This window comes from Vanellus vanellus (assembly GCF_965231255.1).
Source record: "Vanellus vanellus genome assembly, chromosome: 2".
In the NCBI taxonomy this organism is placed as follows: Eukaryota; Metazoa; Chordata; class Aves; order Charadriiformes; family Charadriidae; genus Vanellus; species Vanellus vanellus.
In genome coordinates, this window is record NC_138906.1 from 140,902,849 (window position 1) to 140,920,505 (window position 17,657).

A 17,657-nucleotide genomic window follows, 5' to 3' on the forward strand; every position below is an offset into this window, starting at 1 on the left:
AGGGCTAAATGTCATAGAGTTGAACTTCATGAATTTGCACTAATGAATGACTTGGTCAACCACTACCACCTGCTGAATTCTGTGAATCTGTGAGTAAGTGGAAAAAAAATAATAAAAAAGACAGCACATCACAAGAATGTAGTTGCTTTATTGTTTTGATAATTTTAGCTTACGATAATTTTTCCTGTGGGTAAGGGTTAGTGAGCAAGGAAAAAAAACAAACCCAGTGGCCTCCCAGTACATGTATATGGTATATTAATTGGTTTCAAAGGACTGACTAAAACCATGGCTCTTACGAGAAACAAAACACAAAAACAAAACACTACTTGGGTGGGTGTGGTTACAGTCAACTTGCTGGGAGTTTGAGTAATACCGCCCTGTAACTTTTTCTTTTCCTGTGCGTTCCCTGTAATTCAGCTGTACCTGGGGGGAGGAAAGGCAGCAAAGGCTGGAGATGAGCTGGGGGAACCAGCGAGGTTAATGCTACTTGAAGGAGCTACTGTGTAGTTCATGGGTTGGGTTTGTTCCTTTCTTCCTGCAAGCAACTCAGCTGCTCTTCTCCAAATGCTCAACAATCTTTACTTGGTACCTGGATAGCCTTTCACTTTGCACAGACACGGTTTTCTGCGGCAGCAAAGGCACAGAAGCAAGGTGCCTCAGCCACAAAGCTACTAGAAGTGGTTTTGTGTATGGCAGATGTTTCTGTAATGTATGAATGCAGAAAATTTGAAGAATGTTTCTGAAACACTGCATATTATCCACCCCGGGACTTTGACACGTTGAAGACTTCGTTTTCATGCTCTACTAATAGAAAAATAGGAATTACTTGATTGTAGTGGAGAAAACCATCTTTTAACTAGTTTTGTGATCTGAGGTTAGAATTAAAGCTCTAGATTGTCTCTCAGCTCTGAATTTTTACTGCTGACTCGGCACAGGCTTGGTTTCTTCGTCTAAGCAATTTATGCCTTTCTTCATGTTCCTGTTATAGACTGCAATATCCTTTGCTATTAAAGCAAACGCTAGCTATTTATAGTCAATTTCTTCTAGATTGTTAGATTTTCTACTAGCAATACCATGCGCATTTGATTACCTACCATTTTTTCATTATTCGGTCCTCTTTTTTCTGTTGGGTAATCAGAATATATTGTTTGGGAAATTGTAAATATTTTCTGTACTGTGTATCTAACCTAGATTAATTAATTCTTCTGGTGAAAGTTTCTGCTAAAATAGTAGCAAGAACAAAAAAAAGAGTTTCACTTTACCTCTACAAACAGAAGTTTGTTCCACCAAAGGGTAGCTCCCTCCTAATGAACTGGGAGTATGCATTCCTCCTGTCATTGTCACCTAGGGGAAGGAGTGCACATGTCCCACAAACATTGTGCAGCCACTAAATCCTCACAACTCACAGCCTCTCAATGTGCAAAGAGGTTTTCGTATTTCACAGAAGGCTTCTCACTCCATATGCTGGTATCACCCATAAAAGGATTTTTTTACATGTTTCCTACTTCACTTTTTTTTTTTTTTAAACCATAGCACTTTAAACGCTAGCATTTAAGTGTATCAGAATTAAGATTGCTTGTGCAGCCTTAATGAGAAAGCTATAGGACCATCTAATAATGTGAACATATATTACTCTTGAAGGCCACTGAACCCCACAGAAGGAGAATGCTCTAGAAAAAACTGCAGGCTTATAATTATGTCATGGCTTTGTACCTCCTTTCTGTAAAGTTACGCTAGTCATGTTTCTCACTATTCCTCACACATAACTTGCAGCTGAGCAGTGTGAAAAACTTAATTACAAACCTGCACAACCACTGTCCCAGCCCTTCCCCTGCTTGTCCATGAAGCCCTTTATTCCCATGTAAATCACACAGGATCACGTAATGAAAGAGATCTTCTAGTTGATAGTTTAATTGAAAGGAGATGGAGATCGCAGGTTTAGGCTTTACTTTTATTAACAGCTTCAATAAACCAAAGTAGTATGTGGGTTTTTTTTCCTATGCTGCTCAATTCCCATTATCTTGTTTCTTGTTATATAGAATTTAGCAACTCCAAAGCTTCTTTCTGTACCTGAAAGAAATAAATACACTCATAACAAAACAGCGCCGGGTAGTTATAGGATCTTCCAGCAGAACTTACCGTGCAACACCCAGATACATCACCGCAATTCTGTAAATTCAGAACCCTCCTAAGACTACTCAGTTTTCTTCCTGTAGTTCAAGGTGCTCAACACTTGAAACACAAATGGGAGTAAAACCACTAAAGCAGCCAGTGCCTTCAGTGTAATTCACTTACTACATATATGGTAAGTTTATTTGGGTTGAATACAGATGATTAGCTCTTGATTTGCTGTAGGCCAATAGCAGCATGTAGTAAGTTGTCCTATCTGTGATCGTAACCAACCAACCTCGGGTTTTCAAAAGTGTGAGAATACTGTTTCTGAGACTCCATTTGCCTGGGCATTCTGGGTAAAATCTAATAAAATTTGAATATGACATCTAACATCTATATTAAAAGCCAACTAACCAACCAAACCAACTCAACCAACAAACTCCTGGTCCTGGCAGAGCAAGCAGTGCAGGCAATGTATGCCAGATATTGCAGACACTAAGGGGTAAAAAATACTCCGAAAACCTACTAATGCCTACCTCTGCCAAAGACAGAGACAAGATTGCCAATTTCTTTGCACAGGCCAGTTTCCTTCTTACTGGACTACCAAGTCTAGTTCCCAATAAATTTGCATTTTACATGTTCAGGCAGAGAACGGAAAGAATACCACCTCTCCCTGTTCAGAAGCTCTGCACCCTTCTAGGAGATAAGGAAATAGCTGTTTGTAGCAGGAGGCCAAGCACTGCTACAAAAGGTAAGTGGTTTAACAACTTGGCTACTGCACAAAAATCACTACCAACTCTTTTTGTGTAGCTTCTAAAGAAAGGCAAGCTTTTGTGATCGCTGGTTTCACGTGTGCCTCCAAGTACTAGTAACTGTCAGAAGAATTGACCAATTTCATACGTACCTGAGACCACTACTCCTTTAGGCTATTAAATTCCTATACATTTTGCAGAGCAGTGGAGGAACAGAACCCTTACTTTTATTTCTACTGAAAGGTGTTACTGAAGGAGCTCACTTCTGGATGAAACAGTTTGAGCCCTACTAGAGGACCTACAGAGGGAAACCTCAGTGGTGGTTTTTTCCTGAGGTGTGAAGTGCAAAATCCTACTGAAGTGTTTCTTACAATTAGGACATCCAGAATAGAGACATTCAAAACCCGCCTGGACACCATCCTGTGCAACTTGCTGTAGGTGACCCTGCTCTGGTGGCGGGGTTGGACTAGATGATCTCCAGAGGTCCCTTCCAACCCTGACCATTCTCTGACTCTGTAATGTCACAACACATAGATGTTTTCTCTAACAGTTATAGCATCTCATGCTGCAGCTTAATGCTAAATGCATTAGAGGTCAATCAACCATAAGAAAAATCAATTGGAAATCAGGCTTTGTTAGTCCTGCTGCTAACGGGATTGTTATGAACGATAACTGCAATTACTGTGGTTTATACCGAACACAGTATTAGGTCTGAACAAGTCTAACAGATTACCCTTTCTGGAAGTACTCTGTGTTTAAGTAGGAAGCAGATGCTATCCAAACCAGGATCCTCCTGAGCAGTTCCAAAGGGTAATTAAGTGCCTCATCTCACCTACCATTGGAGATTTGCTGTCAAAGATACATTAGTTCCATTTGCCTCAATTCAGAAAGTGTGAAACTCTCCCTAGGGGCCTGGACAGGACTGCAATGTGAAGTTTTATGGATCTAGCAAGTTTTTGATACATCCATACTTTTTTCTTCTTCCTGTTCTTGTGATTTTTAGCTCTTCCAAAATATAACTTCTACCTTTACCGTTTCAGGCATGTGAAAAGTGAGTCCATGCTCACATAGACACAGGTTAGCTCGGGTGCCTGCTTTAAACTCAGCAACACAGTTACGGGCAGGCAGATGTTAGCACTACAAAAATATCATGAAGAAGAAAGCGTAACCGTTCTCTGTAATAAAACATAGTATTTGCAACTATTGTGTTCAGAGACAGTTACCAACATACTAGCATTTCTCGGTGTCTGGATGTAATCCTGGAATGTATGTGCTCAACTACGATTTACTCTTGAGTTAACCTTATAAAACACCCACTGCCAGGATGTGACACATGTTGGTTACAGTATACGATTGTACTATTACAGTTCTTAACTTCCTACCTGTTTGTCCTCTTCTGTATGTGCAGGATACTCCTTCGCTTTGCTTAACCACAGAAGTGCCATCTTTTTATTGTTTAACTTCAAGTATGTCTTCCCCAAAAAGAGCAAATTTTTGCTGTAGAAATTTGGGTCAGCTGTATAGAGAGAGGAGAAGAACTTTAAATGAGAATGAGCACCATACTATCAAAGCCATGATATAGCATCACTCCTTTAAATACTTATTTTGGAAAAGATGAATAGTATTTTTGGCTTTGGATCAGAAGGAAGCCAATGTAAAACTTTTACTTGCTAGATTTTGGTCTACTTAGAATACAGAGGCCTGTTGAACTTCCAAGAAAATTTAGAAAAAGTGATGTAAAATTCCCTTTTTTGCTTCTTCCCCCTGCATTCCAGTTGAATGTCCTGCAGAGGAGTACTTCGACTATAATACTTTTTCTGCAGAAAACCCTCATGTTAGTCTAAGTAATGATAGTAAGGGTGTAACATACTTTGAGTATCTCTGAACGAGCACAACAGGCTTATAACGTTTATCAGCAGATCATACACTATTAAGATAATACCAAAAGCTAGAGGTTTACTGCAAGTTGTCCTTCACAAAAGATTATTCTGTCCCCCAAAAGCTAGAAGTATTACCTTCCTCTGCCATGTGGAAGTAATGAAGAGCCTGCAAAAGATAAGGTTGTCTTCTTTAAAATGGAGAACAAACAGAACATAGTAGTCAACTAAAGCCTTACATGCACACTTAACATAGCCAAAGGAGGACTTTCTGTCCTTGACCTTATTTTTATCAATTCAGTATATTACTGACGGTTCTCATTCAATGTATAATCTGACATCTTCCCAACAGAACTAGTACTTGTCCAACTATTCCCCTCCCACTTCCTCCATAAGTACAGTAGCTTGTATTTGTCCCTAGCTAACTGGACTGTGCTTTTCCAGTCTTCAACTTGTTAAGATAATTTTGAACTTTATTTCTACCATGCAGCATATCTCCGTTTTCCCCAGCCTGTTCTCATGTATAAATTTAATAGATGAAACAAATCTTATTATTCAGGCCATTAATATTGAAAAATACTTCAGGGAGAACTGACTCCTGTAGAGCACCAGTTAGTATCCTCTTACATGAGAATAAACCTTTATGAAATCCACACCCATTTTTCAACTAATTTCCTGTCTGGCACATCAGAAATTTCAGTCCATTCCTACACCTTCCTGGTGTTACTTGCTGGAGGGAAAATACTGTCAGAGTACTTAAAGTGTGGATGTACCTACAAAACCGATTTTGTACTGAAACTGTAATTGCACAAGTTTTGCCAGTACGGCTCAACTACAGGTTCTGGGACAAGTTTGCTTCTTCAGCCACTTTTAAGTGCTACAGAACTTGCTGCTGGGACCGGCATGATTCTGCAGTATTTGAAATCCTGGCTGACACTTTGTATTCTTCCAAGAGTGATTTTCAGCAAAACTTACAAGCTTGACATTCCATTAAAACCTTTTCTTTCTTTTTCAGTCAGAGCTTAAATTGCTTTCTCTGTAACAGCAAAGCAGCCTTCTACAATTACTTTTGAGTGACTCCTGTGCCTGCCCCCACCCCTCCTCCCCCAAAAGAAGACAACATTGTGGGACAGTCATTGGGGTTGATATAAAAAAAAATATTTTAACAGCTGCAGCAAACTGTACTATTACCAATTTAATTTTTAAGTTTCTATATATGTACAAGTGTTTAAATAAGATGCATACTGTGTTAAGTCACCCTAGAAGATACACATCTGGAGAACGTGTTTTAGGGTGTATGACAACAAGAATTTTCATGGCAAAAATGAACAAATATACTTTCAACTGAAAAAAAACACACCACGTGTAGCCATGGGATAAGAAGGTATTTGTTAGTAGTAAGCAATAAAACAAGCTGTAACTTTTTGCATTTAATATAAAGGGGAAAATTCTAATAGCCCTATCAAATAAGTACATGGTATAACACCACCATATAAATCATCAGCACTGGAACTAGTACAGACAATTATCTGCAATAGATCAGAACAGTAAACACAAACTAAGTTATATATAGCTTGTTATTTTCTGCTGCACAAGTGACATGAAATAATTTTCACGGTTCTGTGTGCCACAGCTGAAAAAAATTAAAGATTTTTATGGTTTTAGATATCACTCACTCTCCTGTTACAGTCTCATTTTATTCATGACAATTGTAAACTCACAAGTCCATGATTATTCCATAAGCAGAGGTCAGCTTTGTCAGGAAAATTAGTAAAAGTATATCAGCAGCTTTGTAGGGGGAATAATAATCTGTGAAACATTTTCATATTGTACCTCTTGAAATGTGGAGGTTGGTGGTGTGGCAAATAGCGTTGCAGCTATTTTTCTTTGGTACCATGGCATTTCAGCAAAGGAGTAACACCTGGAGCAAAAGGAAACATTTGTGTATACCCTTTACATTTTTCTCGTTTTCGAGTAACATTCTCATATTGTGGACTTCATAATTGTTGTTTCCAAGAGTCAGAACAACTCCAGCCACACTGAAAGTTCTATAAGCAAGTTCTTACAACTGTACAACAAAATAGCAAGGTGTTTGAAGTTGCTGCATAGCTCTGCTAAAGAAGTTTTGCTGTCTTTTGTTGCTATTACATTACACAAAACTGGAGACAGGTGCTAACCATGAGACAGCTTTTGAGCTTGAATGATTTTAATGATTTATGTTATTTGATATTGTTCTAACATATTTGCAAAAAAAGGGCACAACTGAGTAATGTCATTGCCTTGCCTCAACATTACCTTGTTTTTCTCAATTATTAATATAAAGCAGATCTGCAGTACGTTCCTGAAAGACTCTGATCTGTAAGAATGAAAATAAACCCAAGAATCAAACTACTGTGTTCTAGGTTAGGCCATTCTATGCTGTTTTCCTATCTACTGAATAACGACGGTAATCAGTCACCTGTCTTGGAGATGCTGAAAGGGTTTAAGTATTTCAAATATGTAGAACTGCCAGGTGTAAACATTAAATAACACTATTCACTGTATTACCCTCCCACAATGAGTACAAAAACATTCTTCACTGTGTAAAATAGAGCACTCTATAGGAGGTGAATAATTAATAAATGCAAATATGAAAGCGTTTGGAGGAGAGAGGGGGGCAAGACATGGAATACACTGTCCGAGTTGAAATTTTGCCATCAGATGTGCCTTATGAGAAATGCCAAGAAAAGAGGTTCAATCGAGGACAGACTAGAAACTAGAAAAATACTCAAGAATTGGCTAATACCAAATTCCAGTTTCAGATGGAGATGCTCTGGGATTCAATAATAAGTATATTTAAATATAAAATATGGGGATATTTTAGTGCCCAAATCAGTAATAATCTCATATTTCTGATTATCTTTTCTAATTTTCCTTAGGAACAATGTCTTAAAGTACTTTCCAGAACAGGCTTCCTATCTCAAAACTGACCTTGAGACTCATTCAGTTGGTAGCATACACTTCTGTTTTAAAATGTGGACTGTTGCAATGGTTAGGTCATGTGGGAATGAGTGAGGGATGCTGAAAACTGAAGTATGTTTGTAAACTAATAAAAAAACCAAAGTCTGGAGCAGTAGATTGTAGTTTACTCTAATACTCAAGTCCACAAAAAAAACATAGAGAAGGTGGCTGTGGTTTACAGTAGGGTTTTTTTTGTTTGGTTGTTTTTTTTAAGCTACAAATACATTGTCTTTGTTTTCAAGCTCTCAATCACGGAATCACGGAGTTTTCAGAGTTGGAAGGGACCTCTAGAGATCATCTAGTCCAACTCCCCTGCTAAAGCAGGATTGCCCAGAGCACATTACTCAGGACTGCATCCAGGCGGGTCTTGAAAATCTCCAGAGAAGGGGACTCCACAACCTCCCTGGGCAGCCTGTGCCAGTGCTCTGTCACCCTCACCGTAAAGAACTGTTTCCGTGTATTTGAACGGAACTTCCTGTGTTCTAACTTGCGCCCATTACCCCTCATCCTGTCACTTGGAACCATTGAAAAGAGCCTGGCTCCATCCTCCTTCAACCCACCCTTTAGATACTTGTACGCCATAATAAGGTCTCCCCTCAGCCTTCTCTTCTCCAGGCTAAAGAGTCCCAGCTCTCTCAGCCTTTCCTCATAAGGGAGATGCTCCAATCCCTTAATCATCTTAGTTGCCCTTCGCTGGACTCGCTCCAGCAGTTCCCTGTCCCTCTTGAACTGGGGAGCCCAAAACTGGACACAGTATTCCAGTTGTGTCCTCAGCAGTGCAGAGTAGAGGGGGAGAATGTCCTCCTTCAACCTACTGGCCACACTCTTCCCTATGCAGCCCAGGATTCCATTGGCCTTTTTGGCAACAAGGGCACATTGCTGGGCCATGGATAATTTACTGTCTACTAGGACCCCCAGATCCTTCTCCTCAGAGCTACTTCCCAGCGGGTCCACCCCTAACCTATACTGGTGCTTTAAATCTTACAGTAGAGATTTCCTGTAAAACAATGCAGCAGCTTTGGTCTCTTTCAGACAAATAACCAGAAATGCTGTCTGGAGTCTCTCACTAACACGTAAAAGATACTGCTGTTTTCAACCACAACGTTTCCACAGAATGCCCTGGTTAGTATGGAAAGTTGTATCTCCAGTCCCCTCTCCTACTACGTAACAGTAATTCTTAGTACCAATTTCACTGAGCAGCCAATTCAAATTCAGAGATTTTTTGTCAATGCATGTGTGTTTATAAGCTACCCTCACTTAAATGTAACTTTTAAAATACAGTACCATGACAGATAACGAAGTATTTTAGGAACACATGTCATTTTTGATAGTTTGTCATTATACACAGATTGTATTAAGTTGCAGCCATCACTGAAATGCAATGTAAATTCAGTGTTGAGTTTTGTCTCCATTCACACCAGTAGAACAAAATGAGTAATACTCACAATCCCTAATGTCTGCTATGGAAACATACTTATGTTTGAAAAATGAGTTTTTCATAGTTCCATACAGTAAAACAAATACATTGAGTGAACAAATATTTTTCGTCTTCTTGAACTGCATAAGAATTAAGAGCCAGACTTTTTCAAGGCATGACATCCTGTACCCGTTCAATAGATTTTCATGTTCACATCAACTAATTGCAAGCCACTGAATTATTCCAAGCATTTCTGCAATTCATATAAAGACATTTTATATTCTGTCATTTTTTTTTTTTGCCACATAACTTTTGTTTGAAAACAGGACTTACCAAATGCCTATAAGATGAATTGTTGTAGCATCTTTTGGATTCAGTTCAACGGCTCTCTGGTGAGGGGGGAAAAAAACGACAAGATGTAAGAAGTTGTTCTGCCACATTTGGATTAAAATATATTGAAAAAAAAATTAGACTTGTTATCCTATTGTTAATTAAACCAGATTAACGGTGTGTAGAATTTCAAGCCGATATGGTATTTATTCAGTACACAACTAAATCGGCTCACCTCCAGAGAACTGAAGACACTGACAGATTTCTAAGCAGTTCTGTTTAGTAGGTCATTAGAGTTTCACATGAGACTTGGCGTGTTCAGATTTTTATATAATCTCTGGTGATAGAAAATCAGTAGTCCTTTGTTTTCTTCAGTACTTTTCCTTTATTGCTACACAATCCACAGTTAAAAGGACAGCCACACATCCATTTCTCAACAGCACAGTTACATTTTATCTAGTCATAAGGGCTGTTAAAAATACTTCAGCTATTTCAACGCTCTCTTCTGTAGGAACTTTGTTTACTGCAGAAGATAATTTGTACTCCTTGTTGCTGGAGCATTCAGCACTGTCACAGTAACCCCAAAACCAAAGTGTCACCAGAAGATTTGAAGAGAAGTATGCTTGCAAATTTTCATCAAAAAATAGTTCACAGCTGTCACGCGATTTACCTACTGGATGCATTAATGCTGTCATATGCTAAAAACTGTTTACATTACCTGGAAGTGCTCTTTGATAACATAGGCATTTCCAATTTTAGTCTTAATTCCTTCAAAATCTCCAACATCACTGAGGCAAATTCCATACCACTGTAATTCGAAGAACAAAAATAAAACGTTTAATAAAATGCTATAGCTATTAATAGTAATTAAAAAAAAAAAAAACAAAACCACAACAAACAGAACAGCTTCCATCACCACTAACAACAACAAGCAGGAAGTATTTATGAAGAGATCAGGCAGCATCACAGCAACCTGCTGGTCTGCATATGTAAGGTTGGGGGCTGACCTCCTAGAGAGCAGCTCTGTGAAAAGGGACCTGGGAGTCCTGGTGGACGACAGGATGACCATGAGCCAGCAATGTGCCCTGGTGGCCAAAAAGGCCAATGGCATCCTGGGGTGCATCAGGAAGAGTGTGGCCAGCAGGTCAAGGGAGGTCATCCTCCCCTCTACTCTGCCCTGGTGAGGCCACATCTGGAGTACTGTGTCCAGTTCTGGGCTCCCCCATTCAAGAAAGACAGGGATCTGCTGGAGAGGGTCCAGCAAAGGGCTACAAAGATGATTAGGGGATTAGAACATCTAGGATGTTTGAGGAGGAAAGGCTGAGGGACTTGGGTCTCTTTAGTCTAGAGAAAAGAAGACTGAGGGGGGATCTTATTAATGCTTATAAATACTTAAAGGGAGAGTGCCAGGAAGATGGGAACAGTCTTTTTTCAGTGGTGCCCAGTGATAGAACAAGAGGTAATAGGCACAAACTTGAATGTAGGAAGTTCCATCTTAACATGAGGAGGAACTTCTTTGAGGCTAGTGGAGCACTGGAACAGGCTGTCCAGAGAGGTTGTGGAGTCCCCAACTCTGGAGACATTCAAAACCCGCCTGGACGCCATCCTGTGCAACCTGCTGTAGGTGACCCTGCTCTGGCGGGGGTGTTGGACTAGATGATCTCCAGAGGTCCCTCCCAACACTGACCATTCTGTGATTCTGTGATACGTAAGGGAATCAATATCCTCTTCTTATCAGGGATGCCAACACAAGTGACTATACTTTGTTACCTCTCTGCCTGCGAGAGAAGCAACACAAAAAAAAAAAAAAAAAAAAAAAAAAAAAGAGCAGAACAAACCCAGAAGCCAGAGTCTGAAGTATTTCCAGTGAAACTCTACAGAGCCACTGTTGTACCCGGAAACAGCATACTGAGCGCGGGGCAGTGTGTATAACATTTTTAAGGCTGCATCAGAGAAGGATGAGCTGACTACATTGGCTGTTACCAGCCTAATCAGTCACCTCTTTTCATGGTCCTGCAAACATTTAACCAGTTCCTGCTTCCTGCACAGAGGAAATTTAGCTGCAAAAGTCTGAACTTTGATCTTCCAAAAAAGTTAGGGAGAATTAGAAGTCGCACTCATTCTCAACTGAAAAGTTAAATTAGCTGAGGTCTGCTGAAACAGCACAATGACATTTGTCCCAGTTCCTACTGACAGAAATCAAAGAAAAAGATTTCAGTTATTTTGCTTGGCTCACCTTGTGCGCTGCAAAGTTTGATTCATTTTTTTCAAGTGCCTTTTTTGCATACTCAAGGGATTCATACGCCAGTTGTCTTTTCTCCTCTGCAGAAGTACTACTAAGCTGAGCTAGATCTCGTGATGCCCGCGCCAGCCGCCATAACAACTCTGCGTCATCACTAGTTATGAACAGAAACACTAATGTTTTAAAGCAATAATGGAAACAAAGCAAGCAAAGGTCTTAAACCAGTCTTTCAATATGTATCTCAAGTGGGTGATAAGACAACAGCATATCATCTGTCATTCTATGCTATATACAACCCCAAGGTAACAAACAACAAATGAAAGCCCTCCAACTATCTGACGATATCTTCGTTCTGCCATTCTGGTCTGTGAAGCAAAAATATCTGTAGGAAAGGACTTTGTTTTCTTAAAAAAGATACAGATTTAAAAAAACCAACAGCACCACTCAAAAAAACAGGTGGAAACAAAGCCTACTTTGTTCTTAGCTAGATGGTATTTTTTCCAGCATTCCACTGATTTGATATTAATGTTTACTAGGAATGTTTAAAATATTAAGCATTTTTCCCTATAATGGTATCTAAATAATAAAATTCTTCCTAGAACAACTATGAAAAAACATAGCTTAGCCCTACCACCACCGCATAAAGCTGTACATTTATATATTTAAATCATTGTATCAAATGGTGTATGTTATGTTAGAGCCAAAGATAAGGGATTTTAAGTTTTATTATTTTGTTAATGTATTGCTTTGAAACAATGCTTGCGCTTTACTACACTTTTAGCTAACTACCATTTTAATAGAGACTTTAATTAAAATTAAATTTAATTTTAGAAAGTCTTTCAGAGATTCTACAGCCTACAGGAGAGCTGGGGAAGGACTTTTTACTAAGGCATGTAGCAATAGGATGAGGGGGAATGGCTTTAAACTGGAAGAGGGCAGGTTTAGATTAACCATTAGGAAGAATTTTTTCACTTTGAGGGTGGTAAGGCACTGGCACAGGTTGCCCAGAGAGGTTGTTGAGGCCCCATCCCTGGAGGTGTTCAAGGCCAGGCTGGATGTGGCCTTGGGCAACCTGGTCTAGTGAGAGGTGTCCCTGCCTATGGCAGGGTGTTGGAACTCAATGATCTTCAAGGTCCTTTCCAACCTAAACCATTCTATGATTCTATGATTCTGGCTATCTGACTATAAAACTTCCCCTCCTCCCCCAACAGGAATACTGAAGTCAAAACTACCAGAAACCAAAAATGTTAAAAAGCATACATGAGTTATTGCTAAACTCAGAGTATCAATAAAAGCGAGTTTTCTTATCTGGAGTAAAACTGAGTCACTGCTCACAGCACAGCAGTCCTGCTCTAATTAACACAGTAACAGAGACTCATTTTTCAGCTAAGTCACAAAAATGTCAAGTACTGTTACTGGAATCATTACTGCTCACAGAAAAAATAGTATTGCTATGCACCTAGTAGCAAGTTTACACCTTGCATATGACATGGTTTCCCTTACAAGCTAGGACCTTCATTTAACTTCCCAGGCTTTATACTTGCACCCCTCGCAAGAACGAAAGGAAAAAAAAAAAAAACTAACTGAAAACTACTGAAAAAACTGAACAGTTGATTTCCTCCAGAAATGTTCCAGGAGTAAGATGCCTCATCTCCTCCAAAGGAATGGACTCTTCAGTTTGCAATGCATTTTCTGCTTTTTCCTTAAACAGCTTGTCCCAGTTGGCTTATCAATAATGGTTTGTGCAGTTAAGACATTAACTACATGAGTAAGGAGCTTTTTTTGGTTCAGACTCAAATCCTAACGTGAGACAAACGAAAACAGAAAGAACAGACGGTCAGCAATGAAAAAGAAATGAAACAGCGACTCTTAAAAATTTTCAATGCTTGAATTCTACATATTTTGATCATTTGGTAATTTGTAAACACATTAGAGTTACAAAACAAACAAGCAAAACCCCCTCCTTTGCAGGACAAAAAACTTGAGTGTTAACCCTCATCTTCTACAGCTACCAGTCCTTTCTTCATTCATTTTTCCATCAGAAGAAAAAAGACCAAGAGTCCTCCTTTCCTACTTACTTAAGGATGAAAGCAAGATTCTCCAGCATACCACAGTGAGAACATTAGTTGACAAACTGATACAGAAGAGCACAGCAAAGAAATCACATTAATGTCTCAATGCAATCAAGTACCTATTTTTATGCTGAACCAGCAATCGATACAGCTTTTCAGTTTCTCCACTCCCATACAGGTAGTCTGCTTGCTCTATAACTTCTTCCACTTAAGAAGGAATTAAGATTGTGGAAACAGAAGAACAAATTACATGTAATTAGGACATTATAGCATAAAGAAAACATTTTAGAGCAAGATAACCGAGCCAAAACACAAACAATGTAGTTCCTTTTTAGGCAATCTTTCCAAACAACTTACAGGCACAGCAGGCTTGGATAAGCTACATTTACAATAAACAACTAGGAAGAGAAACAGTGCCCAATACACGCCTCTCACGAAACTACAAAACAGTTTTCAGTAACAGAGCTTTGGATGCTTAATGGGTTTAACATGCAAAAGTATCTTTCTCAATGCATCAGACTACTAGAAGCAATTTATTTTCTTCTTTGTGAAAATGGCAGGAAAAAAAAAGACAGTATGAAAAATATGACCAGGAGAGCACATGCAGTAGAGATCTAAGAGTAACAAACCCCCTTCATTAGTATATGTACAGAATGTAAATCCAATAGTAAAAATTAAAAAAAAAAAAAAAAATTTTCATTCTCAATGTCATTCCATAGTTTTGCCAGGAGAAAACTGGAGATTGAGTGGGTCCCTTTTATCTTGATCAACAAGCCAAAATGAAACATCGCTTAAAGGTTTTCTGACTGAAGTCCCTGAGATTTACACAAACACAACTCCAAAAAATATAGTTCACCTACTGAAACCTCTATGTGTTCAAGATATTGAAAGCAAAAATAATTTTGAAAACCAAAATTGGCTTTCTAGAGTATCAATTTATGAACTAAGTACCCATTGTTCTTATGATACTTTAATTTCTTTTTCTAGAAAATACTTCAAAACAATACAGAGATAGAGGAAATACGATTTTCACAACTGGCTGAATGTAAGTAATGTATACATAAATATAATGTATGTATGTACATAAACCAGCATTCCAGAAATGAAAATATCAAACACCATACAATACACGATCCTAGCATGAGAACAGAGGGGATTAGGAGGGAAAATACCCAAAGGGAAGCAGGTAGTTAATGCTATTGAAGTATATAATGGTACAGGAGAAGAACAAACTCTAAGTTTACTGTTCTGCCAACATTAAGACATGAAAAAAAATGCCTTTTAAGTCGAAAGACTTGTCTAATTTCTTACAAAACTTTCAGCTATGCTTATCGTCTCTTTGGTATTACTACTGGGTCCATGATCAAACTTCTAAGTCAAAACATAAGCTCTGCCTCCCCTTTGTAAAAATTAATCATGTTTATAAGCTTTCTTTTTTTCAAGTTATCTACTGAATATGGTAGTCATGTTTCACAGCATCACAGTTTTACTTATAGAAGAAAAAAACATTGAAGGCTATTAAATATAAAAGCCTCCTCTTCACCTTAAAAATAGCCTAGAATATAAATCGCTGAAGATCAGGAGAGGATTCTGGATAATTTTTAACCCTGCTATCTCTAAATGCCTTTTGTCAACTGTTTCAAAGATAAGATAAGATAACGGTCTATGTGGACTTTGGATTTTAGTGTCTGAGATTAGCTTCATGGTACATCTTCACTATTATCTTTAGTGTTTATTTGTTGAGACTATCTGAACACTACTAACATATCTAATGACTAAATGCTCAGAACTCAAACTTCTAAGCACACTTCCCACCAGGTGTTTTACGTAAATTATTAGACTTCTAGTTCTTTAAGTGTGTCTTTCAGGTACTTCCTTTTTACTCTTTATTTCACACTATCTACTGCATGTCTTGCATAGAAAGCTCACTAATGTTGCTTTTCTTGGCAAAGTAAATGCCAGATTCAAATGAGAGTACTAAAACAGACCAGAGGCAACTAAACAGTGTTATTTATGTTTCTCATAGGAAATTTTCTTATTTTTGTACTGAGTAGCTATCAAATCTATTCAATGAAGCTCCTTCTATTACAGCGAATAAAACAGTTCCTTATCTGTTCAAAAGTCTATTGTCTGAATTTTTATTTCTATAAGCATAAACATCTAAGGCGTTCCTCTCTTTGAGACACAGAGAAACAGGTTACCTGAACTGACTACTATCTTACCTACACAGTAAGCATACATTTCAGCTCATTCTCTATTCAGGCAGGCTTACTCAAAACCCCTTAATTTACAATTTGATAGACAAGGTTAAAGGCTGCAACAATATGCTCTTTAAAGATAATATTACTTTTCTTCCAGTAGTAAGACTATCTTTATTTGGATCTTGAAAAGGACATTTTATCACTATTCTTTTCTGGTAGGTAAAGCAAGGCTTTTCTTCCCCCTTTTCAGTCTTACAAAAATACAAAACATTCCTCAATTTTATTTCAAATGCAATCTCAGTGTTGCTCTGCTAGATCAAATGGGAATCACACTGTGTTCATATAGAAAATCTGAACTAAGATTTTTATAAATTGATTAAGGTTTGGTCTGCATTCCTAACTGAACCATATCTTTCTCAATAAGAGTTATTTAAATGTTGGGCAACAAATTAGGTATCATACACCTTCTGCACATATTATATCCTAGACTGGATGAGCTACTAGATCTGCTTTCAGTAACACCTGAAAGAATCACTTGTTAAACTGCTACAAGGCTACCATGAAACAATTCGAAAGCATCCCATCATGGAAACACACTGCGTGCAGTCTTAATGGAGAAAATCAAAAGCATTACACCATTTTCCTTTACAATTCCAGCACTAAAAAATTTAAGTTTCACATTACAATAACCTACATACTTCAAAATTTGAATATATTACCTTTGAAGCTTGCATGAACCTCAGCAAAGCCAGAAATCAGCTTCTGAGCTTCATAAACCAAAAAGGACGCTGTTGAAAGCACAACCCCCCTTTGAAGGCTTTTTCTAAGCACCTGCATGGGATCATAAGATTAATTAATGTTTAATTAACATTAATAAACATTGTCAATTCGAGTTAAAAAGTTTTTCTTGTCTCTACTACCGCTTTTATTTCAGATTTTGAACACAGAAAAGACTTTTTAAAAGTTAAAAAAAAAAAAAAAACACTTCAAAAGAAAAAAACACCACAGCATCAAGAGGGTATTTTCTTCTTAAGCTTTTTTCAATAGGTCACAACTACGCTTCAAAATATGAACAGAGCACTAGACGAGAAAAAAAAAAAAAAACAACAAAAAAACCCAAACCAAACCAAACAACAACCAAACATAAATATGGAGCAAACACATGGTAAGGGGAAAAAAAAAAAAAAGAAAAAGCAAACTCGTGGTTTTGCAAACGAGAAGAGGGTCCCCAGATTTTCCAAAAATAAACCAGCCCCTCCATGCAGGAGCCTCCACAGACCCTCCACAGACGCTCTCCCCCCCGCTCCCCGCGGGCTGACAGCCCCCCACCGGCGGGTGCAAAGCCTGGAACCGACCGCCCCCCACCACAGCGGCGACCTGGCTACCTCTCTCCCGCCGGGCCCCCCCCGGCCCCACGTCGCGCCTCCTGCCTCCCGCCGGAGCAGCCTCCTCAGACAAGCGGGACCCTTCCGCCGCGGCCCCGCCAGCGCCAGCGCCGCCATCGCTACCCAGCGCACCGCGCGCCCGCCCACCCCCGCCAGAGGAGGAACCGGTCCGACCTCCAGCCCTACCCGGGCGAAGGGGGGAAACAAGGACAACGGCCGCCCGTTCCGCCGGCCGGCCCACCGCTGCCGCCGCCGCCGCTCCGAGTGCC

General features: G+C 39.0%; 1 protein-coding gene across 1 annotated transcript; it reads right to left on the reverse strand.

Moving 5' to 3' along the window:
• Positions 1 to 1,843: 1,843 nt before the first annotated feature.
• On the reverse strand, positions 1,844 to 17,520 carry RMDN1 (regulator of microtubule dynamics 1). The gene is made up of 10 exons (XM_082479908.1): positions 17,389 to 17,520; positions 16,723 to 16,834; positions 13,922 to 14,009; positions 11,725 to 11,884; positions 10,207 to 10,296; positions 9,492 to 9,547; positions 6,575 to 6,662; positions 4,880 to 4,910; positions 4,247 to 4,380; positions 1,844 to 2,070 (listed from the first exon to the last, which is right to left on the reverse strand). Exons 1-10 carry the CDS (start codon positions 17,503 to 17,505, stop codon positions 2,032 to 2,034), a joined length of 915 nt encoding a protein of 304 aa, XP_082336034.1. The 5' UTR covers positions 17,506 to 17,520; the 3' UTR covers positions 1,844 to 2,031.
• Between the last annotated feature and the right edge of the window lie 137 nt (positions 17,521 to 17,657).